We start from the raw sequence: 12640 nt of genomic DNA, 5'->3' as shown, positions 1-12640 counted from the left end.
AAGGTGGTTGGTCTTAATTTAGCAATGAGTGGCTGAGCGGGAGGAGGAACGAGGGGGGGGGGGGCTTCAAAATCCAAGCCACCAATCAGGAATAGACACTTGTGCATCAACTGTACTGCTTGAGGGACGGCCAACCAAAGCCGGAGGGGAGGCAAATTCAGCTGGTGTTATTATTAGAGTTAGAATAACTGTTAATACTACAGAACAGTTCATATTTACAGTGAAATACTTGTTTTGAAGTAACAAGCGGAGAAAAAAAGACACACGCACGAGACCCGGTGCGTAAAAAACAAAGTACAAACTTTATTATTCTGTCTTTACAAAGGCACAAGCCTCTTTATTCCCAAAACATTTCTCTTAAAAAACAAAAAACAAAAAAAAAATAGCTTCTTGACGACCATATGCACTGACAGGTCTAACAAAAAAAAAAAGATATACAGAGAACAGACAAAAGGAGAGAGAGAAGACAGCTGCGAAATGTGAAGGGAGATGAGAGATACTGACATTAGATAAACAAAGACAGCAAAAAAAGATGAAAAAAGGGGCAAACAGGACAAGATGTAGGACCGGACACGGGGGGAAAAGGGGGATACACAGCTGTGCGGTTTTTACTCATAACCTCTACAGCTTCAGCTGAGGAGATGCCCCTTCATACAAAAGAAGAGAGGCGGACTCCGGTATATTACAGTAAGTGCTTGGTAATCTTGACCCCATTTGATGATCCCCAGGCCCAACCCACTCGTCCGACAATCTGATATGTTCACGTAACGTTTCCTAACACACAGAACAGAGCGTCAAACACAGGCGGAAACAAAACAGCCCTGGGCTTCAGCAGAAAACTATCAAATGCAGATACTCGAGAGGAAAAAGCAAATCAAGCTTTTGATATCCAGGAGTCCCCGTCCTATAGTGATACATACTGGGAATGATTTGATTTGACAGACGCGTCACTCTTTTCAGTGCAGCAGACATCAATAGTTTTTTTTTTCTTTAAAGGGCAGTTCCATGACATGAATCATGATAGATGAGGTGTGTTCGATTGAACACTTTATCTGTCCAGCAGTTCAAAGCTCCATCTATGCATCGATGCAGGGGGATTCTAGCGATGAGTCTGTCACTAAAAGGTGTCGAGAGCCCTAAATGCGACTGCGATCTCTAAATATTCCAGGCTCAAATTTGGAAAAGCAACCTGATGAAAGAAAAAAAGTACAATTTTTATGGAATGTCAACATTTCATTGGGGATTTTTTCCCCCACACACATCTGGCTTTAATAGTGCACGCGAAGGGGCCAAAACGGTTAAAAAATCTACATGTAAATCTTATGGGGGGTGGGGAAAGCAGGAGTGCTTGACTGTAACAGTGCTGCATACTAGCAACCTGTTAATTTTAGAGGCCAAACATAAGAAAACATACATAAGAAACAAAATAACTGGGAATATAGATTCTAACACACCCCGGGTGTTAACAAGTCTGTAAAGGATTCCAGCGGCCAACAAACGGCCCAGATCAAGTGTTCAGGTACGTCTCTCAGACCCCAGGGCTGCGTTAAGGCTGGCTTCACAGTGCCTCCCTGCACCCACGGGTTATAGTAAGGCGAGCTGCTGCCTCTCTCAACGACATGTCTTAATGTCTGTCTGCCAACCAACGGTTCCAGGCGTAAAAAAGCAACCAAAGTAAAGAAACATGTAACTGCCGCGGCGCGCCGGACAAAAAGCGCACGAAAAGACAAATGATGCGTGTAAGGAAAATGCATAGAGCATGTGTCGACCCAGTCACCTCCATGGCACATTCGAACAATTCCACTGGGCATTTTCCTTGCAGTTAAAGTAGAATACGCTGCTTTGATAGGTGTCCCAATATTTGGACAGGAAACTACACCGTTAAGGGCTAAATAAAACCAGTCCTTAAGATTGAGCGAACAAGCGATTGTATTTCAGTCGTGTTTGTATGTGTGAGCGCTGTGTGCACATACACGTGTGCCTCAGCTGCAAGGCAAGAGTGGTGCTGCTGTGGACTGCCAGAGTCCGGGACACCACCGAGCCCTGCTGATTCAGAACGTTAAAAAGGGACACACACACACACACATATACACAGAGTGGAAACCACTCAAGAGTGCCCACAGATTAGCTTATTTAACAAGCCAGGTGCTTTTATATTCAAGAGGGGAGGGTGTCAAGAAAGCACTTATTTTCCTTTTGTTTTTTTTCTTTTGTCAGGCCGTGAGTAAAAGTAGAACATGCCAAATACATATGTGGGATTACTGGGAACCCAGCCCAGTAAAACTGGCAACAAACAAACAAACAAAAATAAAGAGAACAGGGTTGTGAACCGGTTAGCGCACTCTCTCCCCTTGAGCTTTGCTTCATTTCCTGTGAGCATCAGTCAGCCATGAAAACAGCTTTTTTTTTTTCCAGTACAATCACTTTAACTTGCTGGCTGAGAGGAGTCAAAGAAACAAAAACATGAAAAAGTCGGCCTCACAGGACTAAGACGACATATCCTTTCATACCAGATGCCCAACAGATGGAACTTGGAGGCAGTCTCACAGTGTCTATCCAAACAGCTCAGAGGAGGTTTAAAGGATGTTTGTCTTAAACGGCAAATGCTCCGGCGCTGCGATGACGCCGTGCCGCTGGGCTCTTCGCCGACTTTGCCTCCTGTTTTGTGGATCAGTCACATGGCTTCAGGGGCAAACAAAGAGAACAGTCCCGGTGATCAATGGTGACGTTTAGCAGACATTCGCAACTCTAGTATCCAGTATGACTGAGCGTTTATACATCAGTGAGGTGGCCGCTCTGATGGCCTTTTCTATCGATTTAAAGAACAGACGTGGGTTCGCATGTGCGAGCGGGGGAGAGCGCAGGGGGCTAGAGATAAGCGAAGAAAAGACGCAGAAGAGACTGCATGTACGAGTGTCTAAGTGTAAACCTATTCGGGCTGCCTACGGTACAACATGTAAGAGTGTGTACTGAAAAGAAGAGAAAACAAACCAAAAAAAAACCAAAAAAAAAACGAGTGCTTCAATCTGTCTACCAGCCCTGTTAATGTCCACTGAACATGAGTGCTGTAGGTTTGTCGCCTCCTGTCGCCCTCGTCTGCTTGGGCCTTTTGTGAGTGTGTAAGTGTGTGTGTGTGTGTGCGTGTGTGTGTGTGTGTGCGTGTGTGAGGGTGTGGCATGTGAGGCGTCACGGGGTGAACTCAGGGCAGCGAGCAGTCGTCGGGCCCGTCGCTGTTTGAGGCCGTGTCTGAGCCCGCCGCGTCGGAGAGCACGCGGCCTGAAGTGACTATGACCGCCCTCCGCTGCTCTTCCTCGCCAGCGCAGCCCTTCCCCTGGGTGCCCTCGATGTGCTGGATTGCCTGGAGAAAGAGGAGGTGGGGGGGGGAGGTGAGTGATATCAGCGGCGACAGCACCCTCTAGTGTTCAGACCTGAAATCTTTTCCAAACAGAAATGCTTCACAAGCCTGCTTCTGACTTCTGGCTCTTACTTGAACTATGGTGTCCAGGTTCTGTCGAGATGTGGACACTGTATTGATTACGGATGCCGGGCCCATGGTTACCACGGTGACATGATGGGGCAGGGGAGGCTGGACAGGTGCAGGGACGATGACTGTGGCGTGGTGTGTCGGGGCAGGGGGGGTAGCTGGGGCCAAAACCTGGTAAAAAGGAGCAATTATTATATATTATTCACATGTTACCACTGCACCGAAGAAGAATTGTGAAGTAAATTTAAAAGTACACTCAGGCAAACATGCTAAAAACAGTGCATATACACATTGACTAATACAAATATAATTGGGAATACAGCTGGGCAGCATATTGAATATTAACCAGGCCAGATGTCAGGAATATTTCATTAACCTAAATTTTCTCATGTCCTTATGTTTGGGGAAAACTTTGCTCACTGCATGTTTTGAGCTCCCTCCAAAAACCAAGCTTACAGAGGAGCTGGTTCGTCTTTTTTCCTGAAATGGCGAACACAAGGGGTGCTCACGCTGCTTGACAGTGGGCTGTCGGGCCAGCCCACTGTCCGACTCACAATTTAAACGTTCTGTAAAAGCTGCTTATTTCTATTAATTATTTACAGTTAGTAAAGGAGAAAGATTATTCTTAACGTTGAAAAAAAAAAGTAGATCCAATTATTAGCTTTTTCCAGCGATTTCAACCACAAGCCTGAGGTTAGCGATGCTCAAACTTATGACATCCCGCAACTGACTGAAAGATTTGGAAAAAGTTAGGAAGCTGACCTTTTGCAGACATTTTTTGTCAAATTTCCCTATTTTGTTTTTGATGAAGATATGATGCATATCATTTATTTAAACATATCTGCTTCCATAATTCTGCAAAGCTGAAATGTGATTAAAGCAGATCAAGCCTTTAGCTGTCATGGAGCCATGATCATTATCAGTAATTTACTGCAACCAAGTTAATTTTGTCAGTTCACAGTGATATTGATTTGAGGTCATGTTGCTCGGCTCTGCTTGGAGTCACGATGTGTCACATGACTGATCCACAGCGTGTCAGTCATCTTTCACTGTGAGCAGCGGCCGGGCGGACAGCACACGGCGATTGATTTGGCAGCATGTTCGGTTAGGGCTGGCCGGCAGAAACAGGATACTGCGGCTGTCAGGACGGGAGACGGGCAGAGCTCATTTAACACACTGTAAATGTGTCTCAGCTGTTGACAGCTCTAACTCCGGACACGGAGGGGGCCGTCATGTGCGACTGTCGGCGTGACATCTACAGCAGGACGTGAGATCAGTTCAGATGCACGTTTCATAATGCAGCAAGCTTTGACTTGATTGACTCGAAGTCCACAGCCACACACAGGAGGGAGGAGGGCGGTTTGGTGCCAGCTGGATGACGAATTTGGGCTAATGAGCCCAAAATAAACAGCGGTTTTCAAACTATTCTGAGCTGAAAATGGTTTGTCAAAAAACGGATGTTTAAAAAAAAAAAAACCTTTCGAAATGTTGGAAGGCAGATCTGCTCAGTGGCACCGGGACAGACACAGTGTTATCAGTTTCATCAGAGACCGAGTGATGTGAAGTTAACCAAAGAAAAGTCTCCATTTGTGTTTAAGCCTGATATGTGTATGCTGGATTCTGTACATCAGACTTACGGATGTGAACCAGTTAGAAAAAAGTACGAGCACGAGCGCGATCCTCAAAGGGACTCCACTGTTTATGTGTGAGTCAGACTCATATGCAAATGCTTCCAACCTGTGGGCTGTGGGCTGGAGTGAGGTCCCTCTCCAGCTGCTTGTGCTGCTGCAGATGAACAAGGCTCTGTGTTTGGGCCTGCTGATCCTGGACCTGCTGGGCGATCGCCTTCAGTTTCTCTGGGTACATCTGGGCGTCCAGCGAACGCATCTGCCGCACAGGGCACGGGATAAAGCGCGAGTTAGCGACGCAGGAGCTGCTGCTCGAAGTGGTCTGACGTTGCGCCGCGTGTCGGGGCCGATGCTTACCTGATCTTCCAGCATCATCCTGACCGAGCGCTCTTTCTCCAGCTGCTGCCTCAGCTCAATCATCTCCCTCCTCAAGTCCTCGGTCTTCTCCTCTTCCAGGATGTCTGGCGAGCCAATCCCTTCGTCTTTCTCCTCCGCACGCCTCCTCTTTGGGGAGGAGCCACTTAACTCCTGGGGAGAGCAAACAGAAATGGGTAATGTGTAGAGGAAGACTAGAAGTGACGATGCTGAAGGGCAGAAAAGCCTGTTAGCCGCGTTGTTCACGGTTTCGGGTGAGGTGGCAGTTTACTTGTATGATTCGTTTGAGCTGACTGTTCTGCTGCAATAGCCGCGTCTTCTCCTGCTCCAAAGTGAAAATGTACTCCGCTGTCTGTTGCAGGATGGCAGCCTGGAAGGGGGGGGGGAGAGAGTAACGTTACAGGTTTGCCACGGAGGCGAGTTCAGACCCTCACAGCTACATCTAACTCATCACCTTATTCAACTCTCTCTTTGTGACCCACCTTACTGAGCTTCTCTCCATCGCTGTGTGGGATGAGTGTTTTAAGTGACTGGAATCCAGCATTGATGCTCTGCATACGCCGACGCTCGTTGCTGTTGGCAATCTCTCTGCGAATTCGCCTCTCTTGGTCCCGGGCTGTTTCTGGGGTCAGAGGAATGTTGGCCAGACTACAGGGGAGGCAGAGGGGGAAAACACACTTCAGGAAAAGAAAAAACATACATCTTCAGCAACGTCTTCTTTACCACTAGAGCTAGAACCATAGAACATGTTATAAAACCGAGGTACAGGTAAATTGCAAATGATGACAAGCTACATAAATTTAGGTATCACTGCACGGGTGGAAATTGTCTTCATCTGCCTTTTCTACCACCACTTCTGCAAGTGGCAGGGCATAAAATTGTTGTTTTCCTCCAAAGCTGAGTATTTGGACGTAAATAAAGTATTCCTGCGTTCACTCTTTCAATCTGAAGGATTTTACTTGTACCTGAAGAAGAAAAGAGCAGTCAGGTCGGTGGATTATCCCTTTAAAACAACATTGCTGTTGGGTTTTCATTCACCTCCATTTTAATGAGGCTTCAGCAGAATGAAACGATCTGCATGAACGGAACAAATGCAAACACTGTTCCTGTCTTTATGCAGGTTGTGCAGAAGCGCATTTGCCTTTGAAGTCCACCAATAACCACTTTCCTGTGCGGACATAAATGAAATGTTTAAGAATCTAAAGAATCAGCGTATAGGAGAGCTTATTAGCGTACAGCAGAGGTTTCCATCAACAGCCGAGAGAAAATCGGGGTTGCAGCATTTATCAATTGTGCCACAAAGCTCTGCAACACACTACCTATAGATATCATGGAAGCTAAAGAAAGTTTTTGGAAAGAAAGCTAAAAATCTCTTCACTTCAGTTTGAACTGACTTTAACTTTCCTGATACAGGCCTGAGACTTGTCTCACACTTATGCACAGCTGCATTATGTTATTCTCTTTATTCTATTTACATTCTTGTCTCTCTCATCATTATCAAGTGGGTTTTATTCACCATTTTATTTGACATTTATTTTCTATCCTTGTTTTATGTTCATTCTATGTCTTTTTTATCCAAAGCACTTGCTGCATGTGATTTATTTGTTTATTTCTTGTATGAAGGGTGCTGTACGAATAAAGTTTATCATTATAATCATGATAAGTGCTGCGATCCAGGGTTACGTACAGCTTTAAACCCCATATTGCCCTGTAGCACCTTGCAGAAGCATCGTTGTGCAGACACAAAGTAGGGCTACGAGACTGCTCCTCTAACCCTCTGTCATTTCTTACTAGGTGTTAAGGTGTCACATTAATATGCACGCTATGTAATCCAAGTTGTGTTTTTGAAAGGTCTTACAGAGTGAGAATGTTTCCTGCCATGGAAGCAGTGCTGATACTTCACAAGACTCCTTATGAGCACCACATATGGCAAAAAGGTATCTTTTCCAATAGCTGGTAACTCAGGCTAGGCTTCTCTGAGATGTAATTAGACACTAAAGACTGAGGCTGTTGCCATTTCCACCCGAAAACTGAAGTGAAAAGACACAATATTCTGTTTGCTGTCATTCAGTTGAGGGGAAATTCTAAGCGAACTTCCTCTAACATACTCTGTATCGAGCTCAGTATCTCTGGGACCCTCTCTAGCCAAGCTCTTATCTGTACTGACTCAGCTGCCTCAGTGCAAACACTGGGAACAATTGTGCAGACACAGATGAGAAAAGGAGTGTGTGCGCGGACTCACTCGCACACACGCACCAACATTGCAGTGGCACATCCAGCAAACACACACGCTGCCAAAGCATGAGCAACTGGGCCTGGTCTTCACCATATCACACAAACACAAACCACTACTGAGGGACAGACTGGGTCCCAATTAGAGCAGATTAAAGCTTAAAACAGGAGTTTAAGTATCAGGCAACTATATAGAGCTGAACCAACTGGTCAATTAATTGATTAATGGCTAAAATAAGAAGATTATTCTGCATGTATGTTGACAACAAATACATTTTAAGCTAGTTTTTAAGCAAAGTGCAAAAAAATGCACTTGCTTGCAGCATCTGAAATGTGACAATTTGCTGCTTTCTTGGTGTTAATGATAGTAAATAGATAGATAATAAATATTTTCTGTTTTTTCAGTGTTGGTCCAAAAAAAACAGTAAATTTAAAGAAATCACCTTGGACTTTCCCACTATTTTCAAACCAAACAATAAAGCAATGTATTCATCAATAATGAAAATTAATTACTAGTTGTGGGGCAAAATACAAGCAATTAGATTCTATTTTTATTAGCCATTTCAATAGAAACTCGACTGAAAACAGTTATTTGTGTTTTAAATTGACACACATTCAAATATACTTTTAGAGTGATATAATAGTTATATGGGCTGTGTTACATTTGGGTCGATTTTCTTCGTTGTGTAGCAATTCTCTGCAGACTCACAATGAGGAATTTAAAAACAGATAAATAACAAAAGGACTACATTTCCCAGACTACCCGCGTCCCGACCAGCAGGCAGCAGCGACAGCAGCGGATCCCTCCGCCTCCCTCTTCACACAGCGCTGCGGACGTATCGAAGGGCCTTCCGCGACATACACACCCCCTTATTAATAACACCACTTTTAATTTTCCTGCCTCCCCGCGAACGTCAAATGTCCCTTTACCGGACACACTGGAGGAAATGTAGCTACACCAGTCCAAATAAACCACCTCCGTCGCAACAGAGCCCGACACCACCTCCGTGCTCCAAGCAGACTTTTCGCGTCCTCCGCCATTATAACAATGCGGCAGGCAGCATGGCAGAGGTGCGGGATGGAAAGACGCAGTGGAGGCGACTCGACAGCGCGAACGAGACGCACAGAAACAACGCTAAAACTGTCGACACGTCGAGTGGGGATGATTTTGACAGCGGCTGTACATTTTCACGTTAGAAGTAATAGAAAACAGTGCGCTATAAACAGGAAACAAACGCCAGACCCCCTCAACACTTGAAGCAGAAGCCACAAGCATGGCCGCACTACCCACAATAACTTCGAAACGCTCTGAGCGAAATCGGCAGCTCCAGCGGCAAAAATAGACCCTTTCACGCTGTGTGACACTCTCTCGTGTAACCATTCCCCTTCTTATGCAAAACGCAGCACCTATAGGCGACGCTGGGGTGGTAATTTGAGGATAAATAGGGCAGGGATGCGCTCCGGAGCGAGGTAGCAGCGTGGTGTGCACGAACCACGTGGTTTGTGTTTGCTAGCCACAAAATACATCGATTTCGCCGTGAAATGTGCGAAATAACATGACGGGGAGGATGCTAGGGTCCAAGCCGGAACCCCGACGTGCTCAGACGCAATGTAATTCCTCTGTTTGGTGGCAATTACAGCCCGCAGCTGGCCGTGAGCGGGTCGTGTACACAATAACAGATCAGATCAAGCATGTTGCCTCAGCGCCGTCGCTAAGTGCGTGTGCCCCGCACAGATGTCTGACAATAACACGCGCAGCGCGGTGGATGAGGCGCACACTTTGAGGACATACATACCTGCAAAGACCTCCGATTACTTCTTTCTCCGTTTTCCTGAAATGTTGCAAGGAGGGCACCTTCTGAGCTGGTACCATGAAATACTCCATGCTCGCCTGTCGCCAGTTTGGTCCCCCCCCCCCTTAAAACACACACACACACAAAAACAGCAAACAGTCCCCGTAGAATAAAAGAGAAATGATGACGTTGGAGAGCAGAAATCCCGTTATCCAACGCGGGTTAAACCCCCAGAGAAGATATCAACCCCTCGTCTGTGTAATGTAGTTTCAGGCTGCCGAGAGTTGTAATGTTACTCGACTTCCAGCTGATGGGGTTCCCTCGTTGTGTGTGGCGCTCTACCTCTCTCTCTCTTTCTCTCTCCCTCCCCTTTGCTTTCTCTCTGCATGACCGTGTGTGTGTGTGTGTGTGTGTGTGTGTGTGTGTGTGTGTGCAGCTGATCGGATGGCTTTCAAGGCGGGAAACAGCTGGTAGGAGTCACACTGCACTACCAAAAGCCTCCTTCCGCAGAGACGGGGGACTGCATGTAAACAAAGGACTATTTAGCGCAGGAAAAGGCTACAGCGAGCAGAGCAGGGGAAGGGGGTTATCTGCCTTTAGTAGGAAATACAACAACAACAACAAAAAAAGACAACTAATTAATGATTAAATGCTCTTCCAGTCGGTGATTATCATTATACATCAAACTAAAATCTTTTCCCCCTCACATGACTTCCTTCAGTATAATTGATGCTCCTTTTTTATAAAGCGCGCCTGTAATTTTCACATAAGCATTTAAAGGAGCCCCAAAATGAAGGTGAACATGTAATTATAGGCCATGATCATGGCGCCTGGGGGTCATCTCTTATGGCAAGAACCCAAATGTTATTCTTTTAATTATGTTCAGATTGCAGCCCGGCAGATAAGTCGCCTAAATAAAGAGCGGGACTACTACAGGGGCGGATACTCTCAGCAGCTGCGATAAGCGAACAAGAGGGATCAGCTGACGGGTTGGCAGAGCTGCACAGCAACAGCGCACCGGGGAGGGCTTTTAGGGACAGGCTGCTGGCCGACACACGACGCGGCTGGACGTGCGTGCTGTGCACCATTTTGGGTGTAACAGCGTTTGCACGGGAGGATGCATTATAGTAACCTAATTTAATGGGTTTAACAGAGGATGCGACGCGCCTGCGGCGGATCCACGCCGCAAAATGGGAGCGGTGGACTTTTTGTTTTTGCACCCGGAAATGTGGCAACCTGCAGCGGTGTCTTTGTGGAGGCGCATGCTGACATGTTAGCTCTTATTCATTAGTCTGCCTCAGTGGTGCAGCTGCAAGTTGTCCTGCATTTGCATAATAACATCCTCAACGGTGGTTTTCGGGATATATGATAAGATATATTCACTTGGAATAAACCGCGGCAGTGATTTACAGCAGGACACATGTAAAACTTTGTATTTAAATGTAATAAGCCTCTAGAATTAAATAGGAGAATAAGATAGAAGATCGAATCATTTCCATGCGGTTACCTATTTGCTAATATAATAATCATATGATGTATGTGCACAGTTTACAGTACTGTGAAATATATAGAAACCTGTAAAAACTATGGATTATACTTCATGCACATGATCGTTTGTTTTATTTATTACAAGTTGCCAAATGTCTCACTATAGCTCAGACAGTGGTACAAATTATGGCCTGTAGCCTATAAAAAAGCAGCTCAGGTAACAGTTGCAAAAAGTAATAATGGTGAATTAAAATATTTAAAACCCTTAAAGAACTTGGAGCTTACAAAAGAAAGGCATCTTTTTAGTGTTTAGGTCATATTGGGGAAACTTAATCGGCCCTGTCACTGCCTCTAAAACAAATAGGCTAAGGTCTAAGATGTGACTTTCAAACGAATCAAATGAAAATGCATTTATGGACTCGATCTTTATTTTATAAATATTGAATGCTTAGAGAATTATTGCTTAACCTCAGAATTTAAATATAAATCTGGGCAAATCAGTTCTTAATAATGAATAAATTCTCTGAGGGCTCCTGGGTTAATTAAATCCTCTCACAGTCCACCTTACGCCCTCTAGTGGTGGCATGGTGAAAACGCAAAGAGGCTCGTGGTGCACAGTTTTACACCCCAGCATCAAGGACTGGGAGTCACAGGGTGGACACAACAGAAACATGCCACAATGAAATGCAGCAGCCTTGTCACCCATGCAACATCTTTGCTAGTTTTCTTGAAAACCCGTGTTTAAAAGCAGTGGTGATGGTGGCCTTTTCAGAGCCGTGTTAAAGCTTGCACCACACTGCTAACTGAAATTCACCATCAATACACCTCTCCACGTGTGGATAGCTTTGTCACAGTGAGCTACAAAGGTGTTGCGTCAATCGCTGGTGTTACAACACTGAAAGGATGATGACATTTGCAAACAGGAACTGTCAACAGGAAAGCTCAGCAGGACTGCAGCATGTTTCACTGCACATCATGTTTCTAACTGTTCTTTATTTCTACTGTACATTAGATGAGAGAGGGCTTTTCTGTTTAGAGATGACAGAAATTTGAACAATAAACACATCCTAAACTCTCAAACTGAATCAACATCCCTGAACAGCTCGACAAAATCTTAACATTAGCTCCACCATAAGATGCAGTATTGAAGTGTAAAGTACATTTTGGTGTGAAATGTCTGTCATATGTTGCTATTAAAGTCTAGAGATAAAATACATAGTTACATTTTGTATAACACCAGATGTAAAATGTTCTAAATTGAAATAATCTGCTTCTGAAAATGCTCATCCACCCTTCCCCCCGAATGCAATCTTGTAATTGTGAGATTGTGATGTTGTAATTGTGGGAAATAAATGGGAAAAGGAGAAAATAAAATCAGAGTCAATACTGTACTTCTGTGATTTGACACATGGGCAGCTGTAAATGGCCAGAAAGAGAATCACTCTGTCACTTAAATCTTATCAGATATCTTCAGAGAGGCATAAATATTAATGAAGTCATGGTATTTGTGGTTTGTGGGTTGTTGTGTTTTTCCCTCACCTGCTACATGTATTCATTCTCTGTCCAAGTGATGCACTAATTGATAGCAGCATGTAGCCACATATACACAACAGAGGCGAGCAAATACATTCACTCAAGTC

At 44.9% G+C, this 12640-nt stretch overlaps 1 protein-coding gene across 2 annotated transcripts; it reads right to left on the bottom strand.

Moving 5' to 3' along the window:
- Positions 1-316: 316 nt before the first annotated feature.
- tfap4 (transcription factor AP-4 (activating enhancer binding protein 4)) lies at positions 317-9921 on the bottom strand. Of its 2 annotated transcripts, XM_041956933.1 has the most exons (7): positions 9516-9921; positions 5970-6135; positions 5759-5857; positions 5470-5640; positions 5222-5371; positions 3488-3655; positions 317-3358 (listed from the first exon to the last, which is right to left on the bottom strand). In XM_041956933.1, the coding sequence occupies exons 1-7, from the start codon at positions 9602-9604 to the stop codon at positions 3200-3202; spliced, it is 1002 nt and encodes a 333-aa protein (XP_041812867.1). In that variant the 5' UTR covers positions 9605-9921; the 3' UTR covers positions 317-3199. The 2 variants fall into 2 exon arrangements, with proteins under 2 accessions (XP_041812867.1, XP_041812868.1); XM_041956934.1 differs by lacking the exon at positions 5222-5371.
- Positions 9922-12640: the final 2719 nt, after the last annotated feature.

This window comes from Chelmon rostratus, chromosome 17, assembly GCF_017976325.1.
Source record: "Chelmon rostratus isolate fCheRos1 chromosome 17, fCheRos1.pri, whole genome shotgun sequence".
In the NCBI taxonomy this organism is placed as follows: Eukaryota; Metazoa; Chordata; class Actinopteri; order Chaetodontiformes; family Chaetodontidae; genus Chelmon; species Chelmon rostratus.
Note: the sequence above shows the minus strand (reverse complement) of the source record. Positions and strands in the feature narration are given on the sequence as shown.

Coding starts and splice junctions, on each gene's coding strand:
- tfap4 (XM_041956933.1), bottom strand. CDS start 9,604: ATGGAGTATTTCATGGTACCAGCTCAGAAGGTGCCCTCCTTGCAACAT. Junction 6,136..9,515: donor GTAATCGGAGGTCTTTGCAG/GTATGTATGTCC, acceptor CCTCCCCTGTAG/TCTGGCCAACATTCCTCTGA. Junction 3,656..5,221: donor CTCCAGCCCACAGCCCACAG/GTTGGAAGCATT, acceptor CCTTTTTACCAG/GTTTTGGCCCCAGCTACCCC.